General features: G+C 43.6%; 1 protein-coding gene and 1 long non-coding RNA gene across 3 annotated transcripts in view; one reads left to right on the plus strand and one right to left on the minus strand.

Annotated features, from left to right (window-relative positions):
- The window catches only part of LOC137221524 (uncharacterized), a 28,555-nt gene extending 27,275 nt beyond the window's left edge, over positions 1 to 1,280 (minus strand). The window contains exon 1 of the long non-coding RNA XR_010942051.1: positions 1,068 to 1,280. This is a non-coding gene — a long non-coding RNA (uncharacterized lncRNA). The remainder of the gene's footprint in view (positions 1 to 1,067) is intronic.
- RGMB (repulsive guidance molecule BMP co-receptor b) lies at positions 1 to 27,431 on the plus strand. 2 transcript variants are annotated; one of them, XM_067731313.1, is made up of 5 exons: positions 1 to 133; positions 1,100 to 1,175; positions 4,385 to 4,650; positions 10,073 to 10,581; positions 23,992 to 27,431. In XM_067731313.1, exons 2-5 carry the CDS (start codon positions 1,171 to 1,173, stop codon positions 24,658 to 24,660), a joined length of 1,449 nt encoding a protein of 482 aa, XP_067587414.1. In that variant the 5' UTR covers positions 1 to 133; positions 1,100 to 1,170; the 3' UTR covers positions 24,661 to 27,431. The 2 variants fall into 2 exon arrangements, with proteins under 2 accessions (XP_067587414.1, XP_067587415.1); XM_067731314.1 differs by lacking the exon at positions 1 to 133 and adding an exon at positions 455 to 788.

The following is a 27,431-nucleotide window of genomic DNA, read 5'->3' on the forward strand; positions in this document are numbered from 1 at the left end:
TCGGGTTACCGCCGCCCCGACCTGGGGAAGAGAAGCGGCCGCCGCGCTGCCCCCCTCAGCGCCCCGGCCGCGTGGCTTGCCGCTTATTTTCCCAGCTGGCAAGCGTCGCGCTGCAGACAAGGGAATGCCTGTGGTGAGTTGTTTATTTTGTTGAAGTTTGCGGTGGGCCAGAGGGACGTGAGGGGTGAGCGGCAGGCAGCGGCCGGGACTATTTTGTTTAGGTCTCCGTCCACCTGTGTGGTATAAATCTGCCAGCCTCGGGGCGGCGAGAACCAGGGTGAGAAAACCCCAGCCCTCCAAAAGGCCCCTTCTTGCCCCTTGTAGACCTAGAACCACCTTTGCTTCTCCACTTTTGGAATCGGCTGGATCCTAGCTAACACTACCCCCACGCCCCTGATCAGTGCTTCCCGCCCCCGCTGCGAACAGAGCTGGCGTTCCAAAGGGGAGTCAGCGCCCACTCCCCGGGGACAGCTTGCTATTGAAGTTCCTCCCGGGTACCCTCCCCCGTTCCTTGAGGATAGGGGAGCTGAGGACTTGATACGAGGGGCTCTTGTGAAATTAGTGGGAACTTGTTTGGGCTGCTTCCGGCATGAAGTCGGTTCAGGGGTGTCGGGTCAGCCCATTAGTACAAACTGGGATTTGGGTTGGCCAGAGTTTCCCAGCCTGCAGGCTGGGGGGAAGTAAGCGGTTGGCTCCCGGCGGAGCTCAGAGGAACCCCCGGGGCTGATGGCAGTCGCGGCAGCGGCTGCGTTTGCCTGGAAGAAAAGCTTAAATACATTAGCGAGCTGGTAAAGCTTTTAAGGCCTTCTCGGGAATGAGTGGCTGGGTAATGAGAGGTTAATTTTGTTTGGAAGGGAAGGCTGCGCTGGTTTCCTGAGATAAATGGACAGGAAGCGCATTACCTCCGCGCGCTGGCAAGCGACTCCAAAATGCTTTTTGCACCTGCCGCTTTGAGCGGTGCGAGCCGCGTCTGAGCCCGAAGGGATCGCGGGGGCCGGTTGTATACGCTCGGGTGATGAGCCCCACGCACGCCCCAGGCCCTCTCCTTCCGGGGGCGCAGCGCTTACCCCTGGCTCTGGGACTCTCCTCTCACATCCAGGTCCTGCGTGTTCCGGAGCTCAGGGATCCCCTGATCCCGCCAAGCCCCCTCCAGGAACGGAAGGGTTAAGAATGATGTAAGTACAATATACAAGCTGCTTGCCGCTGGGCTGTCGGACTCCGGGCTCCTTCACCCCTGCCTTGCGTAGGGTGGACTGGGGAACAGCAGGGGAGCCTTTACTCTAAAATGGGTTGCACAAATCGCAACCCCGGGTCTGATTCCTGGCTCCTCTGCCCCCGGTGATCTGTTAGAGACCTCGTGTTAGATTTCTGGAAATGGAGATTCTGTATATTAACAGGGGGACAGTTAAGACATCATGTAAAGGTTCAGGATAAGAAACCACATCTTGTTTAGAATCCATTAATGTTGCTGGCATGTGTTTTAATTCTACCCATTTTGCACGGATGCTTTGCTGTGTCCCCTAATTATACTGTTCCAGTCTCATCTTTTTTTTCCTGAAAACAAAGACGCAGGAGGAAAGAGTACAAGTGGCAAGAAACAGGGTGGATTTGTGAGTTGTGCAAGCTGTCACTTCACGATTTTTTTTCTGATTAAAATGTAAAAACTTTTATAAGTCATCGATTTTATGTTTGTGTTCTAGCTCCCTCCCCAGATTTTTCTTTGTAGAGTCTTAAAATCCTCCTTAACTTGCAGCATACTAGCTGCGGGAGTGGATGCGCTGTAAGTGACCATTCACTACGCTCTTGCTTCCCAAGCTGATTCGGGATCTTACTAACAGTCCGAATTTACCCCGCCAATGTGTCAACTAGACTAATGTCTTGAAAATAGGAACCACCTTGTGGTTTAATTGTGAAAATTAACATTTTCCTCTAGCAGGCTGAACACTTATGCAGCAATAAAAAGTGAATTGTTAGGCGTATAAATATTAAGCTTGTCAAATTTTACAACAGAGGAGCAGTAAAGTGCCTTAGAAAAAATGAAGTTTTTCCTCTAAAGAACAACAGCTCCATTTCAGGACACCAGGATTTGCAGTGACTCGAGGGTGCCCTCTGTTGATAAAATCTAGAGCATCCGTGTACTTAAGGAGCAGGATGTAGGAGGGAGAAGAGGAAAGGCGGGGAAATCATAGAAAATCAGGAGTGAAAAGACTCAAACTAAACTGAATTTGATCCTTAACTCTTGGTTATATGTTTTAAAGTATGGTCAATAAAGTAGGATGCTTCTTTCATAGGGGTCGAATTAAATCTTGGGTTAAGGAAGAAGAAACATCTTACTGTTAGTCTTTGCTAGCAAAATACTTTGAAAGATAGTGTTCACATTTGATTACTATTTAAAAGACACTTACCAGTATTTCATTAACTTGATTTCATTTGTAATATGTAGTAATTGTAAGAGAGTAAAATTTTGATTTACAACACAGTATCATCTAAAAATCGTATCAGATAACTCCCCCCAAAATGTCATTTCTCCAGGCAACTCTGAAGCTACTATTAAGCATATTATAGATACACACAAGGTTTGGATTATATCTTGGGCAGTGAAAGGTGTGTTTACCACTTGAGTCATCATAGTACGTAATAAGTAAGTAATGAAAAGTTGCAGTAAAAATAGATAGGCATCCTTCATTAGGGACCTAGTGGTTTGTATAATTCAGAATGCGTCTAATGAGTAAGCTGGAGCGTTGGAAGGTTTGTCCTCAATTATCCTGGTCCATTGATTAGCACTTTTTAACATGTTGGAATATTAACGTGTCCGTGGTTGATACGAAATTCCTAATTAGAGATTCTAAGTAATGTAGCAGGTAGGGTTGCAGACTGTGACTTGGATATCAGTGAATTTAAAACGGCAGCCCTTTGCCGTTTGGAGAAGGGCAAAGACAAGGGCAGTACGAAGTGGCTCCCGGCCTTTGAGGCCATTCTTGAGATTAGATACCACTTCACACCTACTCATAACAAATTAGAACCTATCATCAATCTCACAACATGCTTTCCTGTATCTCCACTGGCAACCTCTTTTCTGGCAGACAATTGGTTTTCCCTCATTTTGGGATCCATTCAATCGCAAAAGTAGAAACCGACCTGCCATTGGGTTAATTTGCTAATAGACGATGAAAATTTGTGGAAAAGCCACTGAGCAACAAGAAATCATGGCATAATTATTCTATACTGCATTAAAAACTTACTATCCTCATTAATCTAATTACACTGTAGCCGAACACGTTGAAGTTCGCCCGCTCTCAGACCCCTCCCCGCAGCTTTCAGGAAGGGAAATGTCAAAGGAACAAGAACACCGGAGCCTCGCACAGCTGCCAGCGAACTCCGTCGGGAGCTGGCGGGTACCTTCCCAGCCTATCCGATTTGTTCCGGACCGTGGGTCACATTCGGATTTCCAACGCGACTGGGTGCTAGCTTTACCAAAAGTCCGCAACAGGCTAAGAACGCGTTTCCGCAGATGTGATTGGCTGCGAAGGGACCTGCCGCAAGGCTCTGGGTAAAAGCGTCCGCTTCCTCCAAGGAGCCGTAGCCGTAGCTGGAGCTGGAGGGACAGAGTGAGGGTGATGAAAAAGAAATTTTTAATAAAAGTCATGGAGGGAGGTTGAACCTGATCACATTAATTCAAGGAGAGGTCAAAGGCCGGTGCCTTTGTAACGACGCCAGGACAAAGTTGCTGTCGCCTGTTTCAATTGGGTGCGAGGAAACAGTAAATCGCAGAACGGGGTGGAGGGAGAGCAGAGAAGGGAGCCGGAGGGAGGCTGGGCCCGGGCGCGAAGGACAGGATTCGCAGCGGGCGGACGCGGAATCCGGACTACACCGGGCAGGCAGAAAGAAGGAGGAGGCACGGAGGGGGGGGCGCTTTGGGCCCTACGAGTGGCGGGCTGGGCCCAGAGCGTCCGCCTCTCAGCCAATGGAGGTAGAGGGAGGGGCGAGGTCGGGGTGGGGACGACTCGGATTGGCGGGTGTAGGGCGGGCGGGGCGGCAGTGAGGGGCTGAGATTGATTGAGAGCTGGGCAGACGCGGAAAGATATCCTGGCCGACGGTGGCAGCTGGTTGGGGCTGCGTGCTCCTCATTTTCGTCCACACCCGAGCTCCACGCCTGGTGAGCCCACGCTGGCCGCGGCCAGGGCGCCCGCGCGCTGCAGGTCGGGCCCCTCACTCGCTCACGGTCTTTGTGTCTTCTCTCCCGCCCCTTCTCCCTCCGCCCGCCGCCGTCTCCGGCCGCCACGATGCCACTGCGCCCTGTTGCCGCCGCCGCCAACTCGCTCCGCCCGCGGCGCACTGCTCGCTGCGGCGGTGGCGGCGGCCCGTGCTCGACGCGGGCCTGAAGGAGGAAGAAGAGGAAGCGAGGCGCGTCCTCCGGCCCATGCCGCAGCCACGGCCCGGGACCCGCCACGGCGCCCGCGCCGCCGCCCCCGCCGGAGCCCACGAGACCTGCATGGACGGGCATGGGCTTGAGAGCAGCATCTTCCTGCGCCGCCGCCGCCGCCCTCGCCGCTGCCGCCGGGGCTGAGCGGTGCCCCCGCCCCCGGCTCTGCCCGCCGCCCCTGGCGTTGCTGCTTCTGTTGCTGCTCAGCCTCGGGCTGCTTCACGTAGGTATGAGGCGCGCGCGCGAGGGGAGCCAGCTCTAGGGCCGAGTGCTTTGTTCCCCGACACCCCCGGTCCCGTAGGCGCTTGCCGGGGCGGAAGGCGGCGTGGCGCGACGGGAAAGGCCTCACTAGCCCCTGCCATGCACCTTAGCTGGGCTCGCGGGGCGGCGGCAGGAACACACCCACTGACCGAGCGGAGCGCCCGGGGCGCAGAGGAGAGGCCTCTTCCCCTCCCTCCCGCCTTCCCAGCCTTCTGCTCGGACCGTTGATAAATCTCCCCTCCAACAGCCACTTATCAAAGATGTAGCGGGCGGGGGCTGCGCACCCGAGACAAATGTTCCGGATGCTTTATTGCTCTCTGCATTGGTGTTTACTGAAAGTCAGGCTGGGATCAGGTTTCCGCAGCCGCCGCCGCCGCCTCGGTGGGGTGACTAGGAGCCTTGTGCTGCTTCTGTGGAGTTGGGGGTGGCGGCGAGGCGAAGAAATCGCACCAGATGGAAAGATTTTCACCAGAGCTGGAAAACCTGGGGGTTAATCTCGAAGTAACTTAAACTTTTTAAAACTGGGATTTCTTTCATATTTTCGAAAGCTGCTTTTAATTCAGCTTTCAACCTCTTTGGAAAAACTCGTGCTTTGTGGCTAGCCGCTTGTTTTCGGGTTCCAGGAGAGGCTGACAGATGTCTTGCCTTCTGGAGGTTTGGCGCTTCCCCTATGGAAGCAGCGGTGAGGAATCTGTTCTTAACGAAGTAAGCCTTCTTCGTTCTTCTTAGCGAAGATGAGCCTTTTAGCATGTTTTAACCTACTTTTCTTTTTAAAATCGTTTCATTAACACGATGTTATATGTGAGTTGCATTTCAATAAAGCTGGGGAAAAAATCTAGGACACTCTTTACTAATAAGTACCACTTCTAGAGCAGATCTAGACAAAGAATTTTTTTTATACCAAATTGAAAGATAATTTATCTTGTATTTTGAGCACACTTAGAGCATTAGGTAAGTTTTCCTTCGCGATCTTTTTGTCCTGTATTTGTAGGACAGCAGTCACAACGCTCTGATCTGGAGAATACTGAATTTTAATGCCGCCCAACTGTACGGAGTAATTCTTATTTATTTACTAAGTCATAGCAGCAGTGTTAAAAATCCAGGAGGTCTTTTAAGTAATAGGGAAAAAATGTGGCATTTGAGGAGGCGACTTAATTTACTTTGCATAACTTTGCATTGTGATGTAACAGCTGCATTTTAACACTGTCACTTGTGGAAACAGACCGAGGTCTTAATAGTGTAAATAGCAAGTTTTACGATGATTAAGGTTTTAAATTAGTGACTTTAGAACCTTAGAAAATAAAGTCAGTTTGCTTATGGTTACATGGAAAATTTTTTATGACGTGTCAAAAAATCTGCTCAGGAGGGTTTTGTGTGAAAAAAATAAGTGTCCATAACGTCAAAGTGTAGGTTGCTTGAAATGGAAATTGAAGTGGTAGGCAGGACTGTGTCCCTCTTGACTACTTGGATATTGTTTCCTTTAGTTGCCATTGGGTCCTATAACAGGATTGGAATGTGGTCCTTGAAGATTTCTTCGCTGGCCCATGAAAGGCCTAAGAAGTTGGTTTAAAAGTTTAGAAAATTAAGGTGCCTTAGTTCAAGAACTTGGAATGTGAAACTCCTCTCAGTATCCTAATGTGCTCACGCTGAAGTCACCATTAGATTCTACCCAGAGTTGCTGTGGTGAGTGATATCTGTGGACAGCTTGTTGGAATGGAGCAGTTAATCTGGTTATAGAAAAGAGGGCTCCTTTTTGAAAGATTTCTTTGAAGAGCAGTGCTATTGAAATGCAGGGGGTGTTTCTCAGAGCAGGGAGCCTAGCCGAGTGCTCTTTACAGATGGGCTACCATATGTTTGATGCCTGGATCCATATAATTTGCCTCTGCACCCCATATGGCTCTGCATTTCACTTAATTCACTTCAGCATATCTGATTTCTTTTATTATAAACTGGTGATTGGGCTGCAGATTCACACGCGCAGTCCGGACATTGAGGAAACTGTCTTGAACGGTGAGGTCTTTATGTCTGGATCATTAATGAAAGCTATAGACCCACAAATCCCTTAGTAAGTTTCATTTACCGGAATGAAAATACTGTCACATCATAGATGATCTGATTTGAAAAATAGATCTGTAGCTGCAGATTTTGAATTCTGCCCTTGGGAAATGAAAAGAATACTTTTATTCACTTTTTTTTTTTTTTTTTTCCCTTAAGCAAACCTCTGCGCCTCCTGAATGGAGATCCAATATGGGAGTTCCTTGCTTACTCATACACTTCATGGCCTTCTTGGCTGCATCCTTGAAATTGTTTCTGCTCTGCATTGTCTTGGTATTTTGACAGGAGGCTTACTTTACCGCCTATAACAGGCAAAGTGCGCATTGTCATTATAAATTCATGAAGCCTGGATGTTTCTGGGTGTATGCTGCAAATTAGTCATTATACAGGAGCCTGTGATGGGGCTGAAACTGCTGACCCAAATGCACTTTCTCTCTATTTAGCCCTCCTCCCTCCCATCTTCTCTATTCAAAAAGTCTGTTAGAAACCTCATCCAAAACAAAGGAACCCAAGGAGTTCTGTTTTATGTGAGATTTCTCAAAGGAATCGGCACCCACCTGCTATGAAAAAGTGAGAGGGGAGGAAGGAAAGGAACAAAAAAGGAGCTGGGAATCTAAATTCTGCTTTTCTCTTTCTTTCTGAACAGTTGCATCTGCATTTCCATGTTGGTCTTACTTCTGATATTTTATGACTATTTGAAATAATTATTAGTAAGTGTATGCTTGGCTAGATTTTATAGGCCATAACAAAGAATAGGCACTGCAAGTTTAGCAGAAAGTTCTTGTGCTGTCATTTATATGTTGTCCAAGAACTGTTCATTACTGAGTGATCTTGGCCCATATTTTATTTTCTTGCTTACTGCTTACTGTGAAGCTGATTTTAAAAGAAATACTGTAGTTACGTCTTTTTTTAAGCTATCAAGTACTGTCTTGAGAATCAGGCATTTAGTAGAGATGTGACATGTGGAGGAATGAAAACAGGATTTGAGGAAAGGCACCATGCTCTGGGCTTCATACTAGCTGTTTACAATCCAGCCAGGACAAGGCCTTTAGTGTCCCTTTGTCTTGATTTTCCCATCTGTAAAATGGGTTTAATACCATTTGGGGGGTTGTTGGTTGGTTGTATTTTTTTGTTCGCATTTTTGCTTTTTTGAGTAAAAATAGTTGAAAAATGATTTGATCTACTTTATAGAGAGGAATTCTATAAATATCAACTTTAGAATGAGCAAACATAAAAGGGACCAAACACATCAAGATGTATTTGATTTTTTTAAGTGCGATTTAGTGATAGCTGTAAATTCATAGCTCCAAAATATTAAAATATTTTAATCTCTTTTACTTGTGTTAAATCAAATATCCAATCTTGACTATATTATTCCCTTTTTGGTTTTTGAAATTTAAGAATGGTTGGGAAAGTGCCTTAAGAGGTTGTCATTTCCTACCCTTTGTTTCCCCAGCTGATGCCATGAGCAGAGATTACAGGCTATTTTATTCAGATTTAAAAGCAGTTTACTACTGAAAAGATTAAAATATCTTTCTAAGATGATTATTAGGGTTAGTTTTAAGTCTTTATCAGGTAAATTACTAAATCTTGATATTATCCTGAAGTTTTGTTATGCCTAAATCTTGAATAATTATACATTTAATAATACTCTACTGACTGATTTCCCCCCCCCATAGATATTTTATGCCTAGAAAAGATCACAGAGTTTACTGTAGAACAACCTACTCATTTCTCATATGAGGAACCTAAGACTTGACACTGAGGCTCCTCCATGGTTGAGAGACCTATAAAGGATGGGCAAAAGTAATACAGATACGCGTTACAGTTCATTTGTATAAAATTTGAGGTGGATGATAAAGAAAATTGTTTCTCATTTCAGTAATCCTGGTGTTCCCATTTTAAGGAATATAGTGTTAAACTGATTGGTGCACACCACTGACCTAGTCTTGGCAGTTCATTGTGTTTTTTGTGCTTTGAGAGATTCTACACATTTTTATATGAGAAGCTAGGGGCAAGCCATAATTTGAAAACTGACTTTTTAAATAGTAGGGCAGTAATCACATGATTTTTCATTCATTTTAGCTTGACTTAAATCATTAAGTTAATGTGAATTAATCATTAAGTTTATGTGAATTGTTGATTTAGGGGAAAAGTAGTTTATATATACTCTAATAATTCTGTCTCTGGTTCTGTTTCTGGAAGAAAACATAGTTGGTGGGATCACCTGTCAGTGTTACGTACTTTTTGATTTAGTGTACTTTTACTGGTGAACTGTTTAGGAGCTGGAATCCTAGTGTGGTTGATGTTATGGGATAAGTGAATACCTAGCTTGGTCAAATCAATCACTTCATATTTTTTTTTTTTTTTTAAAGTTTTATTTTTATGAGTATGGTAAATGCAAAGTGAAACTGGTTTTGTTTGTTCATTTGTTGTTGTTTTTTGGTTTTGGGTTTTTTTTTGGCAGTACGCGGGCCTCTCACTGTTGTGGCCTCTCCCGTTGCGGAGCACAGGCTCCGGACTCGCAGGCTTAGCGGCCATGGCTCACAGGCCTAGCCGCTCCGCGGCATGTGGGATCTTCCCAGACCGGGGCACGAACCTGTGTCCCCTGCATCGGCAGGCGGACTCTCAACCACTGCGCCACCAGGGAAGCCCCTCACTTCATTTTTTTAAGGGAACATTTACACGTTGTATTGATAGAAACCAGGAGATTAAGTGTTAATTTATATGCAATTTGTTGATAAACATTCCTCAAGAAATGCAGAATAACTTAGTACCTGGATTTTTTCCTGATATTCTTTGCCTATAGCCATAGTAGAATCGGGTAAAGGTGTTTTAACTAATCATGCTGTAATTTAGGAGTTTCCCTTCCCTGAGGTGTGCAGGCTTTACTCGTGGTTTTGTGCATAGACAGTGATTTCCAAAGCACATTACTTATGCAGTTTTCAAAATCAAAACAAAGTTCATATCTTTGACTTGGTCTTAAAGCAAAGACATCTTTCTCAAAATCTATAAACAATAGCAAAGTTGATAAAATATTTCGTTTATCATTCCCTTGTAATTTTACCCTAAGAACACTGGGCTAGACTCCTGTTTACTCACAATGGCCCATGCTTTAGTTTCAAGTTAACTAGCTGCATGCAGTGTTTCTCCCAGTGGCTTACTTTGTGAGAGGCCAAGAAGCACAATACAGCCCTATTTCTGAAGGCCTTCTTAAAATAGGAGTATATGAAATAGAACAAACAGTTCCCAGAGGAGAATGTCATTTTCTCATGTAGCTCAGGAAGTTGTGAAGCATTTAAAAAATGTTTGTTCTTATCTTCTTTCTCATAGGTGACTGCCAACAGCCAGCCCAATGTCGAATCCAGAAATGTACCACAGACTTTGTGTTCCTGACTTCAAACCTGAACTCTGCCATTGATGGCTTTGACTCTGAGTTTTGCAAGGCTCTGCGTGCCTATGCCGGCTGCACCCAGCGAACTTCAAAAGCCTGCCGTGGTAACCTAGTATACCATTCTGCTGTGTTGGGTATCAGTGACCTCATGAGCCAGAGGAACTGTTCTAAGGATGGACCCACATCCTCCACAAACCCTGAAGTGACCCATGACTCTTGTAACTATCATAGCCACGCGGGAGCGAGAGAACACAGGGGAGGGGACCAGAACCCTCCTAATTACCTTTTTTGTGGCTTGTTCGGAGATCCTCACCTTAGAACTTTCAAGGATCACTTCCAGACATGCAAAGTGGAAGGGGCCTGGCCACTCATAGATAATAATTATCTTTCAGTTCAAGTGACGAATGTGCCTGTGGTCCCTGGATCCAGTGCTACTGCTACAGATAAGGCAAGTGTACTTTTTTCTTCTTTCCAATAACTTTCAGAGTTTGATTCTTCAGGCAACTTTTGAAGTGTGATACAAAAGACCTAGTTTAAAAGGAGCTTCTCTTGGTCATCTTGGCACGCAGGGTGGATGAAGGATTAAATGAAAATTACTTGGTAAAAAATTTCTCAGTGAATTCTAGGGCTTATGTAAAATGTGGGTCTAAATTTAAATAGGCAGTGATATGAAAAATAAAAAGTAAACATTGAAGTTGGGTTCTCTAGGGAAAAGGCAGGCTTGCTTAATGAAAAAAAAAGTTCTTTATTTTTTCAGTGGTGTCATTTTTAAGTGCAGATGTGTGTGGCTCTTGAAGAAATCCATGTTCAGATTTATCAGATGACTGAAATGGGTGTTCTGAATAAAGAACGCTGTGAAGCCAGAGGCAGTAACCCATCAGGAAATTTTATTGGGAACTTGGAAGCTATAGTAAAATGTAATGGCTATAAGCCAGCTTCTCAGTGGCAAGCCCACAGTGGTGTTTTAGTTCCTAACCTAGTGGTGACCAAGGAAGTTAAGAATTGGATATTGCAGAGCAATTTATAACCCCATGATTTATAACCCCATGTCATCTCAGGATAAAAATGTAAGTCAGCCTGAGGGGAAAACTGACATAGTTAAGTTAAACTTACCCTGTCTAGCTGCCAGTGTATGTGGTTGTTGTTTGTTTGTTTGTTTTAAAGAAACTAATACTGAATAGAGATCCTCTAAGCCAATTTTAAGGCACCAGTGTCTTAGTGCAAGTAGGTGGAGAGGAGCTATGACTGGCTTTCCAGTTGCCAGTCCGAGCTGATTCAGGTGTTAATAAATAAAGCAGTCAAAAAGGGTTGTCCATGAAAATAGCATCCCAAGTAAGCAGCTCCTTCACCGTCTCCTCCAACCACAAAATCACATATACAGGTTTTCTCATCTTGCTTGATTTCCTTTGTTTATCTTTTCATCAGTTGGTTTAGGCTAAAATATAATTGACAGGGAACAAGCTTTTATAATACTTAACGACTGTTCTTTTGATTCCAGGACACCTCCCTTGCCTACAAACATATGTGGCATAGTCATTAAGTGAATTTAAATTATTTTACTTCACATTTTGTGGAGGGAATTTTACAGCACCTCCAGAGATGTATGGAGACACCCCGGGGGTGTCACAAATCTAAGATTAGAAGTCATTGCTCTGAACAAAGACTATTACATCGATCTAGACAAATTAGGGGGACTTAAAACTATTTACGCTTCAACTCCCAATAAAGCCCAAGCTTACCTTTCCAAATCTTATATCTCAAACTTTTCTTCCTCTGTGTTTTACAAGTATGCAAGTAATTTTTCCTATCTGTATATTAAAATATGTATTTGCTGTATGTTATGATATGAAGTTAGTATAATTATGAAGTCATAAGACAAGCCATGGGCAAAAAATCCATCATTATTGCAGTCATAGGATATAAAACCTGGGAATAGTATTTGGAAAGACATAACACTGAAAATTCAAGAAGACAGTTCCATTAGGAATGTAGAAAATCATCAAAATCATTGTGTAAATAATTGAGGGCTTGGAGTGGTATCCTTCAAACGATACTTTTGAGATTAATAAGTGCTGTGTGCATGGGAAAATACAGTTGACCCTTGAACAACATGGGTTTGAACTGCACCAGTCCACTTACGTGGATTTTTTTCCAGTAGTAAATACTACAGTACTACATGATCCATGGTTGGTTGAATCCTTGGGTGCAGAACTCTCGATACAGAGGGCCAGCTATAAAGTTATATGTGAATTTTCAACTGCACAGGGGTCTTTGCCCCTAATCCTCCTGTTGTTCAGGGGTCAGCTATATTGTTTCTTTTCACAAGCCCAAAGTTTTGTTTTCCAAGCCTTCCATCCAGTCACATGTCACTTCTGTTTGGTGTTCAACCTTTCAAAATTTTATACTTTTTACTGATCATGTTGAAAATATTTGGGGACAACTGGTTACCTTATGAGTATTAACATTATATAAATGGAACAGTTGACACTGAAGGACTTCAGATCATTCTATTTCAGTTGTGGTTGAATCTCTCATAGTTTTTAGCAAATAAATAAATACAATTTGTTTTCTCCCTCACTTTGGTAAGGATCAAAGATTTTACCCATTCCAGAAAGGAGAGGGGAAAAATTATCCTCTAACATAAATTCAAGCAGACAGTGAGAATGTTTGGTCTTTAATTGCACTATTGGAAAGTATTTCCCCACATCTGGTGACCATGCTGTTCAGCAACAAATTACTCTATGACCCCTAGTAGTTGTTTCTTTCCTTCTTCTTTTTGTAACTCTCTCCAAAGCCCCCAAAAGCATCTGGAAGGTTACTGTTGAGGGCCTGTCTCCATGTTGGTATGGCTTCTGCTGGTGAAACCAAACAAAGGCCTAAAATTTTGCACTGCAATTTCCTTTTACCAACCCAGGGCCAAAATGAACCCTTTTAAAAATTCTAAGCAATGAAAAAATGATGGCAATAAAAATAAAAACAATGAGACAAAAAAGTACATAAGAAATAAGTTCCAAAAAAGATCTAATTTTTTTTCCTTGATGTCTACTGTAATACTGTTTTCAAGAAACCTTTAAGAAGAATTTTTTATATGAGTCCCAGCTTTACTGAGACCTTAAATACATACATAGACCAGCTATTGGATAACCCAGCACTGCACATTGCGGATACTGTGTCATCCTGTGGTCAAGCATTTTTAATGACCTATGTGCTCAGTGTCACTAGAATTAAAGACTGACCAATGATGTCATATCATAGAGGCTGGCTGGTTGTGATGCCGAAATTATAGTATTTAAGCAAACATTCATTTCACCACCTTCAGCACTAAACTGAAGCACTAGACTCAGGTGTTTTGCTCAGGGAAGTCCCTAAGGCAACTCAGTCCTGGTAACCTGGCTTCTTAAGCAAGTCATCTTCAAGGCTGTCTTTGTGAGCTCTACCTGCCCCTAAACACCCACGTTTCAAACCTCATCACGAAAAGACAAAGCTTGGGGGGAAAAAAAATCTAAACTACAGAGTCACCTGTATACTCAAGGGGTCATTTATTAGCTAAGACTTTTCCTTATCCACATGGCAAGCAGTGAGTGTAGGGCAGCAAGACCTGCAGTGCTTGACAGTTTGGCCTCATCTTCCCTTGTCTACTTTCTCTCCCCGTTCCCCGGGAAACGTCGGTCATGCTGCGTGCAGGTATGCCTTCTCACGGCCACTGGGTTTATGTCGTGCCCTCCACCAGCCTGTTGGGGATCCCTTCCCAGGAGTCTGTATGGTTGGCCACCTTGCCAGCTAGATGTGTTCCTAAAGGGGAGACCAGGGCTATTTTTTCATCTCTCCCCGCCCTGGGCCTGCCAGGGTTCCTGGCACACCTGCACACCTCTGCTGAGATCCATGTCAGCTCTGGGCCACCTTCTACACCTTTGGCTGTAAGGGGCAGCTTCTGGCCTGCAGGCACTCTGCGGGAGAGAGATGAGAGAGGGGGCAGGCTTAGAACTGGCAGCGCTGGCTACATGGGAAGAAAAGCAGTTTCTGTTTTGGGCTGGGGGTGGGGGAGGGGACACAATGCCAGTATCTCTCCTGGGCCTCACACAGGTAAATAACCAGGTCATCTGTGGGGATGCTGGGCTTCTGTAACTTCTCTTCCACATTCTCTTTGCCAGCCTCTCAGTCTCAACTCCTTTTTACTTCATTCTGTGCATCTATGTATCCCTGTTTATGTGGATTTAATAAGGAATTGTATATGCCATGATTACAGGTGATTTTGGTATAAATTATTTTATGAAAGGATTCTGCACTTTACAAATGTATTCCTAGTAACATGTATTAAAAGCACCAGTCTCTCAGGTGCATTTAAAATGATTCCTTTAACCAAAAAATTTCAAGGATGAATGTATTACACACCTAAACGATGGCAATATTTTTAAAAATTATTCTGTACAAATAATTGGTATACCTTTGCTTTGTTTTCCCTTTTGTTTTAACGTAATCATGTCCTTTCTCATCACTCTAGCTTTTGTATGCTGTTCTTCAAACTCAGTGAAACAAAACTGCAAGTAGGAGGGGAGATTGAGATGACTGCAGGTCCTTTATAGATCTTCAGATTTTTCTGTACTTCATCCTTTAGTGAGAGAAGGTGGTTTACCTTCAGGCAGTTTGACTTTGGGGAAGAGGTGTGTTCTTTGTGCTTGACCAAGCCGGGTGGCTGTTGAACAGGTACTCTGAGGTGCCTTGTGAATTCTTGCTGCTGCCATGGGCCACCAGCTCCCAGTGACCCCATGGGCAGTAGCTTTCAGTGCCTATCCAAAGCATGGTAAGAGACCCTGTCTTTGAAAGTCCATAATTATCCCTAAGTCTCGAACTCTAGCTGCTTTCTGGGAAATTTCCTGAAAACTTCCACTGGTTGATGATACTAGAGATACAGGAAGACTTAGTCCCTTTGACCCATTCTTGCTTACTATCTTCATCAAACTGCATAACCCAAGGTGTTCCCTGATGATAAAATACTCTTCACTTGTAGGGTCCTAGAGCATGATTGGATCCTGTGCTCCTTTCTGATGCCCCTTAGCATGAACTGTTGTTCGACAATCAAATGTGGGCATGTAAACCAATGTTCTGGGTCATTCTCTGTTGGTTACAAAATCAGAGCAGACGCGCCTGCATTGCAAAGGCTTTCCACTGTCTTTTTTAGGCATATCTTTGGATCAAGGTTTGGAAATCTGTCCTCTCTTGACCCTAGGCCTAGTGCATTTTTTTGTAGCCAAGTTTTTGTAACCAATTATGTTTTTAGTATCTTCATGGAGACAATGTGAGCTACACAGTGGTGATCATTCTTATTTTTGTGGACTAAGGAAGATGCCTTATCCTTCCTTCTGCCAGATTGTGATTTGAATACATGGACACTGTGCTTTCGTGCAACATTGTTACAGAAGGGACACGTGGCAGTTTCTTTGAGAATATAGAGCCCTTTCCTTCCAGAGAGCACAAACTGTCTTGCAGATACATTGTAACTAATCCTTAAAATCTGAGGTTGCTCTTTGTTTTGTTACGATTATCTGTTATGCAGCTAATTCTTGCCATCTTTTTATGATTTGCATCTTGTCATGGTCCTCCTTGTTTTGCAGAAATGCTAAAAAAAAAAAAAAAAGTTATAACACCAGTTGAGGCATATTGCAGAACAGATGGGAAAGAAGTTTGCAGTTGTAGCTCCCAGCTTGTATACTATATTCATTTCTCTGATAAAATGTATAATGTGGTGCTGCATTTGAAACACCCAGCATTAAAGGGCCTATTATGCATGGGAGATGCAGAGGTGAATGTTGTCTCTGCCTCAGTCTAAGCACATAACTAAACTTTGCAGCAGTCAGTGGAGAATTGTGGGTTTGTGTGTGGGGGAAAAAAAGCCATTTGCAGGGTTTCTTCTTAGAACATTGGTGGCCCACATTATAAGCTGGTTCCAAGAGCTGCGAGTTTTCTCGGGTGTCAGGAAGGACCAGGAGGTTGGGCCAGAGAGATGGGCTGCTGTACCCAGGGCCTGACTGTCCCCGCTGGTCACCATCACAGGCCAGTGTTCTTACTCCTAGGATTTGTCACAGTCTCCCTTTTCACTTCCCACTGTTCAGGTGGCCCCTCACCTGCACCCAGGTCTCCTCACTCCTGTATACCCTAGCAGGCTCTAGAACCCTGGCTGCCACTGTTGAAAGGTTATTGATCTTTGATTTAATACCAGAAAGCTTTCTAGGGAATTTGACCATCAGTATCACCAGTTCTTAGTTAAAATCATTTTTTCAGGGTTCCATCTCATCTTTAAGACACATGAAAACATGTCTTAGATAACCTTATCCTCCCTGAATTCACTTATTGTAGAGATAATATTGAAACATTAAAGAATAGTTTTTAGAAAAGCAGAAATCAGCTATAATTGCAGGTGGTAGTATTTCTATTTGTCCTTTTCTGTTTCCTGCATAGCTCTCGTTTGTACTGGATTGTAAGGTCTCAGGCCCAGAAACTATTCAGCTTTGCTTCATAGAACTATATGAAACTTCAGCAGATTGCCTGGAGGTAAAAGTATATGTGGGCAAAGGAAGAAGGAAAAGAAGGAGAAATTATTAGCTCCATGATATATCTGTAAGTGTGAAAGATCATTTTGTAAGGTGAAAATGGGCCTGCCTTATTTATTCTTTATGCTGTACTTTCCAAACAAGATACACCTTTATATTGTTCATACAGATTCATGTACTCTGGGTAATGAGTCTTTTATCATCTTTCTGTTCTCTGGAATAGAATGAAGAAATACGGAAGATGTTAGTGGAAACTGTCTAAAAATGTATAAAATTTGTGTCTGTGTATCTTGTCAGTTTTATATTTTGAATCTCTCTGTGCCGCTCCCTCTGTGCCAGATGTGGTTTGGAAGGACAAAAAGGACCTTCGTAATCCCCCATTTATAAGAGAAATTAACCCAACGCCTGCCTGAGCCAGCCAGGATTCCATGCGAGTGCTGTGGGCCTCTACTCCTTTAAAACAAATCCACACTCCTTCATAGTTTAAACCAGAGGCAGGAGGCCAAGTCTGATGCACAGCTGAGAGTTAGAACTTGTTTTTCTGTCACATTTCCAAATGTTTCTCTCTGCCCTGTTAAATTTTCTTTGAGTTAACATTTTGAGAGGAAGGGGCAAGAAGGAAACATTGGATGGTTGGTACTTTTTTTGTTGGCTTCAATTAATGCTAACCAAACAGTTTCTGCCTGTGCGGAATGTGGGATAGTTACCTACAGTGTTGAACAATGAAAAATGCTACCTTACCCATTTTGTCTTTATTTGTTTTGACTGTAGTAGAACTTGCTCTTCCACTGTTTTGAATTTTGTGTTCTCATGGGTGGGGTAACTTCAGGACTTCTTAAACTGCTCAGCTTGTCAGTAAGTAATAACTAACAAGAATAGCAGCACCCATCTAAGATGCAGAATTTAGCTGGAGAGCCTTGTAGTGAAAACATGATGCTGTCGGGTCTAGAAAGAACTTCAGGTGAAGTTGGGTCTGTGGAGAGAGGAGCTCTGTATGTCCCAGTTAGCTGGTTATTAAGAGCTGGAGCCCAAAGTACCTTTGCTGCTGCTGGTGGGGTTCTTTCAGTGTTGGAACTTAGTATACACACTGTGGATAGAATTGATGTGACAACATTTAAATACTAACTTCCCATCTGCTCTGCATGTGCTCCTGAAAAAAGGGGGTCAGGGTTTAATCTTTCCGTCTAAAGGTGTGGGTGAGTACACACATAAGCACACGTGTGCATTTATGTGGTGTTCATGCTTTCCCCGCTCCCTGCCTCAGGAAAATGAAGACAGAAGGATATTGTTTTGTAACTTTCCAGTTAACTGGCTTCTTGGAATATATGGTCACTGCCTGTAACCACCTCGTTCCTAGGCTTTGCTTTTTTTTTTAATAGCCCTGGGAACCTGCAATTGAACCTACAAGTGACAGAGTGTGAGTGTATTGTGGAGACCTTCAAGCCCTTTTGCTTTTTAAATCACCAAAACTGAAAAATGATCAATGAGACTGTGATTTCCTAATCCCCATTGGTTTGGGAAACAGCTGTGCTGAACCCTGGCCCTGTGCCCATCCCCCCCATTCCCCCCACCCCCCCAATTAGGAGGGAGATCCCTAAAAGCAAGACTTGCTAGGGCAGATTCCTGCCCCTAGAGTTATTGCCTCTGGCCCTGGCTGTCACCTTTCAGAATATTTTTAGCCTCTGGTCTAAAGCACAGTGGCAGCCTCGGCCTGTAATACTGTCTACACATATCTAACTTCGCATCTAGCAGTGTAGTGAGTTCCTACATTTGCTGGCCTCCTCAATGCAAAGTCCGAACACAACAAACAAGAAGTTCCGTTTGGAGTTCTCTGAGTGCCAAGACTGTGAGGACCAGAGGCCTTTCCTCCCCAAACTCAGCTCTGGTCTGTACAAGGAAACTGGCCGATTTCCCTGTCTCTGAGCCTATTTCTACTTCCAGCCTTCCTTGTTTTAAGTGTACAGAAATTGCCCTTTGGAAGTCGACATTTTTTTTGCCTGTCCCTTTTATGTGTCATCCCTGGGCCTGCTTCCCTTTCTCTCTCACATGCTCTTTCCAGCCACTGAGCTTAATGCTTCTCCCCTGGACCACCCTAGCAGCCTCAACTGTGGGTGTCCTTTCCCTCTGGTTTGGTTTCTTCTTTCTCCATCTGCTGCCAAGAACCCCTCCAGCAGCCAAGGCAGCCCTTGTTCCTGCATGTATTACCTAGGGCAACACTGAAGAATAAATAAGTCTGATCCATTCCGTTTCTCTGGAATCCTGTACATGTTTCTAGAACAGAGCTCTGTGGAAAGAGACTCATGAGCATAGAGAAACCTATTTTGATATCCTTAGAAGGTAGGAGATTTTTATAGTCTCATTCAGGACTTAAAAGAAGTCTAGAGTAAGATTTTTAACCTGCCCCCCTCCTCTTAAACACATGTACTACTTTCTTCCTGTTAATATCTTGTCCTACTCCAATGAAATTACTTAAGAAACTATACTCTTATAGATCTTAAGTTCAGATTTCCTATAGGTAGATAGCTGATATGTAGGCTGAGTCAGAATGGTAAAATTACATTCGGTTCATCGAGTTCACACCTTCCTGACAGATTTTTTTTTCTTAGTTTTTCAGGAAAATTATCAATGACATCAGTTATTAACCAGTGCAACATTTTTTCCTTAAGTATGGTACATACACTCTCCTAGGTTTTGTATGAAACTGTTCAAACAGAAAGTTATTCTAGATGAATATGCTTTTGTTTCCTGCTCCACAAAAGGGAGAGAGATCCAGAGTTCTCCCCAGTCCAGCCGAGATACTTCCTTATGGTGCTTCAGAGCTTCCTAGGCTCAGACTCCTCAACATCTATAAAAACTGACCCTGTGAAGTTAAGATTATGTGTTTTAGAGCTGGAGATAGAGCACGTGTGTTTATTTCTTTGAAGCATGTGCCCTTTTTGGAATGGTTTCTTGTTTTGCTCAGGCTTGAGGACTGAGTGTAGAGGCTGTACTCCACTGATCTGGTAAGAGCAAAGGGGCCATGGGCACAGCGTTCTCTTATTCTCCCACAGTCGCCTGTTTTTTCAACCTATAATTGCACCCAGAGGATCTGAGGAAGTAGACTTATCAGCTAATTATATGAAATAAAATTAATTTTAGCTTCCTTGACACAAGCAGAATCTTAATTAGGTACATATCAAAATTGTTTCTGTATGTTCCAGGCTGATTTCTGTGACTTTCAGTTTGGTTTGCGGGCCCATCTTAATCCAAGAGATGGAGTCCCTTGATCTTAAAGTCGAGTTCTGCTATTAGAGAAATCTAGTAAGGTCCTGCACTTGCAGTGCCAGATGGCCTGATTAAACACCAATAAATGTTTCTTCCAAAATACAATAAGCACAAATAGTTAAGTGCACAGCCTGTGGGGAATTCTACTGTTTGAAAACTTCTGTGCAGCACTTTGCAAGGCTGTCGAGCCTGGGGAAGCTCTGTCTGTGCATTGCCAAGGCAATGCCTGGTTCTCTGGGCTACGTCGTTTTCAGTTAATTTTTTTTTTTTTTACTTTCCTGGTGGAAAGGAGAGGCAGCTGCCTCTAAATATTGGTATTTCACAGCAAACCTTAAATCCTTATGGCCTTACTCGTGTGGAAAGGTTGATTTGTAGCTGCTCTCTTGCTCTTCCTAAGAGACCCGTAGGGTGGTAAAGATCTCAGGGAATGAAACATTAAAAATGAATGAGGGGACTGGAGTAGTCTGTCTGAGGTGAGGGTTGGGAGGGGCTGGGCGGGGGAGGTTTAACAAAAGGCACTGGTGTTTTAAATGCACAGAAATGCCATCCATCAATAATAAATGGTGTGGCGTAGAACAGATGTGCCAAATTGAGTTATTACAGCATATGGATCAGTTCATAGAGGGGGGAAAGTAAGCAGCATAGCTGGTGTTTTTAAATTATCTGTTTGAGAGCTTTAGAATACATTTTTGAATGTCCTGTTTTTACCCTCTGACAGCTGCTAGTTGGAAATAGAAAACGTGTGGAATTACCAAACATGCCAATTAAATTTTGAGTGTTTTTAAAGTAAGAATTATTGAGAGTGAATAAATTTTTTTTTTTTTTTTTCTGAAGAGGGAGACAGAATCTGGAAATGAATTTCTGGCCCTTCATGGCTGAGTGCCTGCTTTTTAAGACCTCGAGTTGTAATTAATTGTATGAGGAATGACATTACAAAACTTAAGTCATGTGAAACTGTTACCTAGTGTTTTCTACTACATTGATTATATCTCTAGGTATCTCTTCAGTACTTACTTAAACTACAGAGGACCACTCAGGAAACTTCTCTCAGGCTTTGAGGTTGCTTCATTACCCTCAGCATCTTGATTCAAGGGCTAATTCTATACATATGCTCCGAGCGAATTATTTCACCTAAAGGAGGAACAACAAGAGAAATACCAGCTTCGTTGTCTCATAGAGAAAATCACTCCTAGGAAATTGGACAGACAGAAATCCATTAGGTAAACTGGAATATTTTGTAAGTGTAGATAGTATGCAGCGGTCAAGCTTTAAGTTTTACTTGATCTTCTAGAAGTAATGGGAGTTACTGTCAGTGTCACAGGCATAGCAGAGGACAATAACGTGAGAGTGTTTGAAATGACTCCCGAGTTGGAATTGGTGGACTTGGTGAGAGCTGGAACTATTCCACTCATCTTAATATTGACCCTTGCTTGCCTTTTTAGAAACTTGTTTGGAATTGGATCTCTCTGGTGTGTTGTCGCAACAAAACTAATTCCTCTGTGTTTTTCCTAAGGTGAACTAAAAAGTACTTAATTCTTGCAGATAACGCCAAGTTGGTTTAAATTTGAGGTTTGTTAGACTGGAAGGATAAATGGCCTAGCTGTTCTGGAAGAGTTCATTTACTCTTTGAGTGTGGATGTTCTAGTTGAAAATGAGGAGAGTGGCTGTATGAAAAGTCTATTACTCTTATTGTAGCCGTCTGTATTAACTTTCAACTCTTCAGGTGCAGAATTTACTTGAATAAATCTTTTTCACCTCCAAGGGATCCCAGCTTACCTTAAAAAAGCACTTGTCAAACTGTCTTTAGAGCCACCAAATAGATCTATTTTATAGTCCCATTAGATATCTAGCTCAAAATCCCACTCGCTCTGGAAGGTCGTATGGTTGGATGCACAACAAATTTCCTGAAATCATCTCTGGTACACCTCCTTCAGGTTGTTAGGAAGGTGTTGAAATGTGAGAAGGCTGGTCATGAAATTAAATTGTGGCTCAGGGTAATTAGGAAGGGAGAAAACCAAGCATTTTCTTAGTGCATTGTCTGGGTTTTAGTTGCAGCTGCAAACAACGGATATGAATTTAACCAGTTGCTACAGTGCAGCTGGTTCAGATGTGGCTTTATAACTGGCTGAAGTGAAATGAACAGGCTGGAAAATTCCAGTTAGGTAACACTGGTGGTAACACGTGGAATTAAATAGTGTGAGCAAATGCTGGCCGAGCTGGGGAAAAAGCCCTTCGGACATAAACTTGAGGGTGGTGGTGAGGACTTGTAGAGAGCGGGGTGGGGAGGGGCCAGCATGGCCTTTTAAACAAGGGTCTATTGTTTTGATTAGCCCCCTTGCAGGAGGTGGAAGGTTCCCTCCATCCAGAGTAATCTGTAGAGTGTTTGGCTTGTCTACCTCCCTCCTTGACTGAAGTCACCTGATACTTCTTTTTTTCTTCAAGAAGAAAGAATAATTGGGATTGACACATACACTCTATTGATGCTATGTATAAAATAGAAAACTGATGGGAGCATACTGTACAGCACAGGGAACTCTACTTAATGCACTGTGGTGACCTAAATGGGCGGGAAGTCCAAAAGGAGAGGGATAGGTGTGTATGTATGGCTGATTCGTTTTGCTGTGCAGTAGAAGCTAACACAACATTGTAAAGTTTTGCTGTGCAGTAGAAGCTAACACAACATTGTAAAGTAACTATACTCCAGTAAAGATTAATTTAAAATAAAATAGTTCTCTGAAAAAAAAAAAAAAGAAGAAGAAGAAGCTGTTACCTCAGTTATTGACAATAACTCAGATCTCAAAGCATAGTCTTTTTTCCCCCTTGGGGACCGTTTTCCCACCTGTGTGACCCAGAAGGCCCTGTCTCTTCCTCGTCATCTTCCTTCCATCCCCTGCGGCAGAGATGTTGAGGATGTTGGAGACGAGGTGCTCAAGGTTCATTTTTTTTTAATAATTGTTCTAATTAAGGAAATAAAATCAGTTCACTCAAGGGAAGCTTTTGTATTATCAGTAGTTTTTTCTCCATGAATTGTCTGCTTAACTTGGCGGGTTGAGAGTTGACTGGGGAACAGATTTCTGAGAAGTCGAAGGGCCATCGTGCTGTTTGGGGAAAACATTTGCTGTAACTAGGTTTAGGGTATTTAGTCTGCCAGTGCTTGGGAGCTGCATTTGCTAAGTGAGTTTGCTGTCACAGCGATTAGTCAGTCATGTGAAACATTTGATTAAGGGACTTAAGAGAAATCTTTCCTGAGGCACATGATTGGTAGCTGTTGCTGGGATGGCCCCCTCCTCAGCTTTCCATTTCCTCCCTCAGTGTTTATAAGTAAGTTTGTAGTGATGAGTCATGGGATATGGTTTTAGCGTCCAAGGGAGAAACTTTTTAGAAATTGAAGTTCTGGTACGGGGCTTCCCTGGTGGCGCAGTGGTTGAGAGTCCGCCTGCCGATGCAGGGGATGCGGGTTCGTGCCCTGGTCCAGGAAGATCCCACCTGCCGCGGAGCGGCTAGGCCCATGAGCCATGGCCGCTGAGCCTGTGCATCCGGAGCCTGTGCTCCGCAACGGGAGAGGCCACAACAGTGAGAGGCCCGCGTACCGCAAAAAAAAAAAAAAAAAAAAAAAAAAAAAAATTTCTGGTAGGTTTATTGTTAATTAAGCCACTTAGAGCTTCTGCATAACTGAGAAAGGAATCTTTTTTTCTCAGAGCTCTACCACAGCTCATCTGTTTTTGGAAGGAGACAAGATATAAATTACCAATAAAAATTGCCTGTATCCCAACAACAGCATTGTTCTGTCTTAGGAAAATGAACATTTTTTCCGGAGGCACATTCCCCGGATCTGTGTTAAATTATCATTCCAAATACATAGGACTTTTAAAAGTTTCCCTAACAGTGATACCATTCACTTGCAAGGCAGAAGCAAAGAGGCCTAGTCTGGAGATTCTGCCTCTAGCCATTCAACTCCAGAATGGAGAGCAGCTCTTGCCACACAAGGATGCACCGTCCCGTGTCCCTCCCATCGTGTTAAACTTTGTACGCGTTCCTTCCCACAGATCACCATCATCTTCAAAGCCCACCGCGAGTGTACAGATCAGAAAGTATACCAAGCTGTGACAGATGACCTGCCAGCTGCCTTTGTGGATGGCAGCACCAGTGGAGGGGACGGCGACATCAAGAGCCTGCGTATCGTGGAGAGGGAGAGCGGCCGCTACGTGGAGATGCACGCTCGCTACATAGGGACCACGGTGTTCGTGCGGCAGCTGGGTCGCTACCTGACCCTCGCCGTCCGCATGCCTGAAGACCTGGCCATGTCCTACGAGGAGAGCCAGGACCTGCAGCTGTGTGTGAACGGCTGCCCCCTGAGTGAGCGCATCGATGACGGGCAGGGCCAGGTGTCTGCCATCCTAGGGCACAGCCTGCCTCACACGTCCTCGGCCCAGGCCTGGCCTGGCTACACACTGGAGACTGCTAACGCTCAATGCCACGAGAAGATGCCGGTGAAGGACATCTATTTCCAGTCCTGTGTCTTTGACCTGCTCACCACAGGGGATGCCAACTTCACTGCCGCAGCCCACAGTGCCTTGGAAGACGTGGCGGCACTGCACCCCAGGAAAGAACGCTGGCACATTTTCCCAAGCAGTGGCCTCGGGACTCCCCGTGGAGACAGCCATTTGTCTGTCAGTCTAGGCCTCGCGTGCTCCATCCTTATCGTGTTTTTGTAGGGGTTGTCTTTGTTTTGTTTCTGTTTTTGTCTATAACAAAATTTTAAAATATATATTGTCATAATATATTGAGTAAAAGAGTATATATGTATATACCATGTATATGACAGGATGTTTGTCCTGGGACACCCACCTGATTGTACATATTGTGTTTGACTGTTTTCACGTCTGTTGGATGTAGTGTTCTTTGATTGTATCGATTTTGTTTTGCAGTTTTGTGAAATGTTTTATAATGTCCCTGCCTGGGGACCTGTTAGAAAGCACTTTATTTTTTATATATTAAATATTTATGTGTGTACCTGGTTAGTATGTATATAGTACACGTGCACAGACACCGTACGCAGCGTTCCCTTTGAAGATGACCGGTGACGTTGTTTGTAGCTCTTCCTGGCTGCGCCCTCCTGTCCTTTCCCACTGCTGCTCATCCCATGCACGCAGCTTTCACCTGCCGCCTCCTGGGGCAGCTGCCTCGTTCCTTTGAACTAGGTCCTTACCCTCTTCTTCTGCCCTTGCTCGATGTGGAAGGACAGTTAACCCCCCTCCAGGTGCTTTTGGCTGTTTAAACACTGATTCTAGGCCCTCTTCCTCTTCTACAGCTGTCACTTTTTCGGAGGGTGGGGAGAATGTTAGTACCGTTCTTATTAACTAGGATTGTTATATCTGAGCACTTATAGTATGGTAGGTTGAATGAAAACTGCTGTTTTTATAGGTCAGAAGGGGCTAGTGATGACAATTTCATAGATGAATACCAGGCATCTTGCTAGACCCCGGCAGCTCTCAGAATTTTGTCATCCCGTGTCCTTGTGTAAACTGTAGCTTTTCCCTCTTTTAACTCTATTCTACATTGAACGAACAAAACGCAAAAACATAAATTGAGTGATCATGCCTTGCTCTTATCTCTGTAATTTGTACAAGCCCACATTCTTAGCCTTCTCTTCCTTGGCTGTTTGGGCTCAGAAACACACTGCTGCCTGTGTTCATGCCCAGTAAGCCCTCCTCAGTCTCACTTTAGGACCCCAGGGACTGGGGTTTGTTAGATTCTTGCTTTAACATCAAGGCCCAGATCCCATCACAAAGTTTTCCTCTTCCTTGCCCTCCGCACCGAGGCCTTCCTCAGCCTTTGACACATCTGTGTACATAATGGAGTGGACTGGGGCGCTCATGACAGAAGCGCTTCCTTGGCCTGACTCTGTATGTAGCTAACTCTGGGTGCTGGTTAGTCCAGACATTCGCACTGGGCAGTATTGCACCCCAGGTGGCCTCTCGATTTAATCAGATACTCTCCCTCTTAACATCAGTAGGTGACTATTATTTAGTCATTTTACTTTATAGTAATTTCACCAAGCTACAGAGAAACTCCTTGCCTCTTCAATTCCATTGTTGGCACCTCTTGCAAAAGGAAAACACCGCCAACAAAAGGCAAGAACGGTAACTGAGAACATGAACTCCAGGCTAGGTAGGTTTATGTTGTTACATCTAAAATGTAAATGTATGGTTCCAAGAATTAGTGCTAATATTCATACTTTACCCTAATCATTTACGTAAATGCAAACAAAAGTTAGTGAACTTTAAATTTCACAGCAGTTTGGGTCAAGATTCTGCTTAGTTTTAGTTGGCCAGGTAATTTCTTCCTTTTGCCATGTCCTGTTGATGAGTGGCACTGCCAGAGGCCCAGACTGGCAGGAAAGAGGATGTCATTTTGTGAAGTTCTGTTTCTTTGTGAACTGATCTATCAGTCACAGGATGGAGATGTGGGTTCATCCAGAGGTGGCAAACCTCCTCTCGACCATCTTCTGGTATATGAGAGAATAATCTTGGCCAGTCTGGGAAAATCCTGAAGGCATCCTGCTTACAGAGGGTTGAAACCCAAACCTGTTATCCTTATATAAGAGCTGGACCGGGGGCCTACCTACCATCAGCTCTGAGCCGTGACTTCTTTTGTTCACTTACAGAATCCTGTGCCAGGTTAGAAGCTATAGTTAGCTAGTAATTTTGACGTAATTTGAGTAGAATGAAGGAAAAATATTTAGGGTACTTCTAACCACTATTTTTGTGCAAATAGTCTAAAAGTGAAGTAAAAACAGTAGAAGTTTTCTACAGTATCTGGGTTTAGAGTGTATATGATTAACATACCTTTGTCCTTTTCAGGGAAAGCAAAACAACCACCTCTGCTAATAGTTGGGAAAAGAAAATTGGGTTGTTTTGCCCATATCATTTACCTGGAAAGGATGCTTAAAAGCATCCTACATCACTATTATTAGTACCAGTGTATTTAGCTGTTCTCCCTTTATAGTCAGTATCTCTGTATGACACTGAGGCCCTCCCCACAGATAACTGTTTCAGAAATACAGATGTTTCTCTAGAGAAGGGCCTGGTTTATCTTCTCCAGTTTCTTTCGTAGAATGTCTAAAGAAAATGCTACTTGCACATGTTGGTTTTTGAAATCCTCCTTAACCAGAAGAGTGTCGGGTCATACTAACACATAGGTAGGATGTAGCTGTTCAAACGTCTTCTGGGGGAGCTTAAACTTGTGGGAAAACACTGGTTTTCACAGATGCTCCACGTGGCTGTCTTTAAAAGACTCGAAACATTTTTTTGTCCTTCTCTTTGTTATGCTTGGAAACTCCCACAGTGTGTAGAGTCTTTGCAAAGAAACCTTTAGATGTGGTTCATAGGTGTATGAATAAGTATCTGTGTAAAACAGTGAGTGTGCAGTGTGTAAATACTTTAAATTATGGTAGAAAAATAAAGTTACATACCATCCTGTGGAA

The sequence above is a fragment of the Pseudorca crassidens genome, chromosome 3, assembly GCF_039906515.1.
Source record: "Pseudorca crassidens isolate mPseCra1 chromosome 3, mPseCra1.hap1, whole genome shotgun sequence".
Taxonomy (NCBI): domain Eukaryota; kingdom Metazoa; phylum Chordata; class Mammalia; order Artiodactyla; family Delphinidae; genus Pseudorca; species Pseudorca crassidens.

Excerpts from the sequence above, each read along its gene's own strand:
- RGMB (XM_067731313.1), top strand. Across the intron at positions 4,651-10,072 it reads CCTCGGGCTGCTTCACGTAG|GTGACTGCCAACAGCCAGCC; the intron begins GTATGAGGCGCG and ends TCTTTCTCATAG. Across the intron at positions 10,582-23,991 it reads GTGCTACTGCTACAGATAAG|ATCACCATCATCTTCAAAGC; the intron begins GCAAGTGTACTT and ends TCCTTCCCACAG.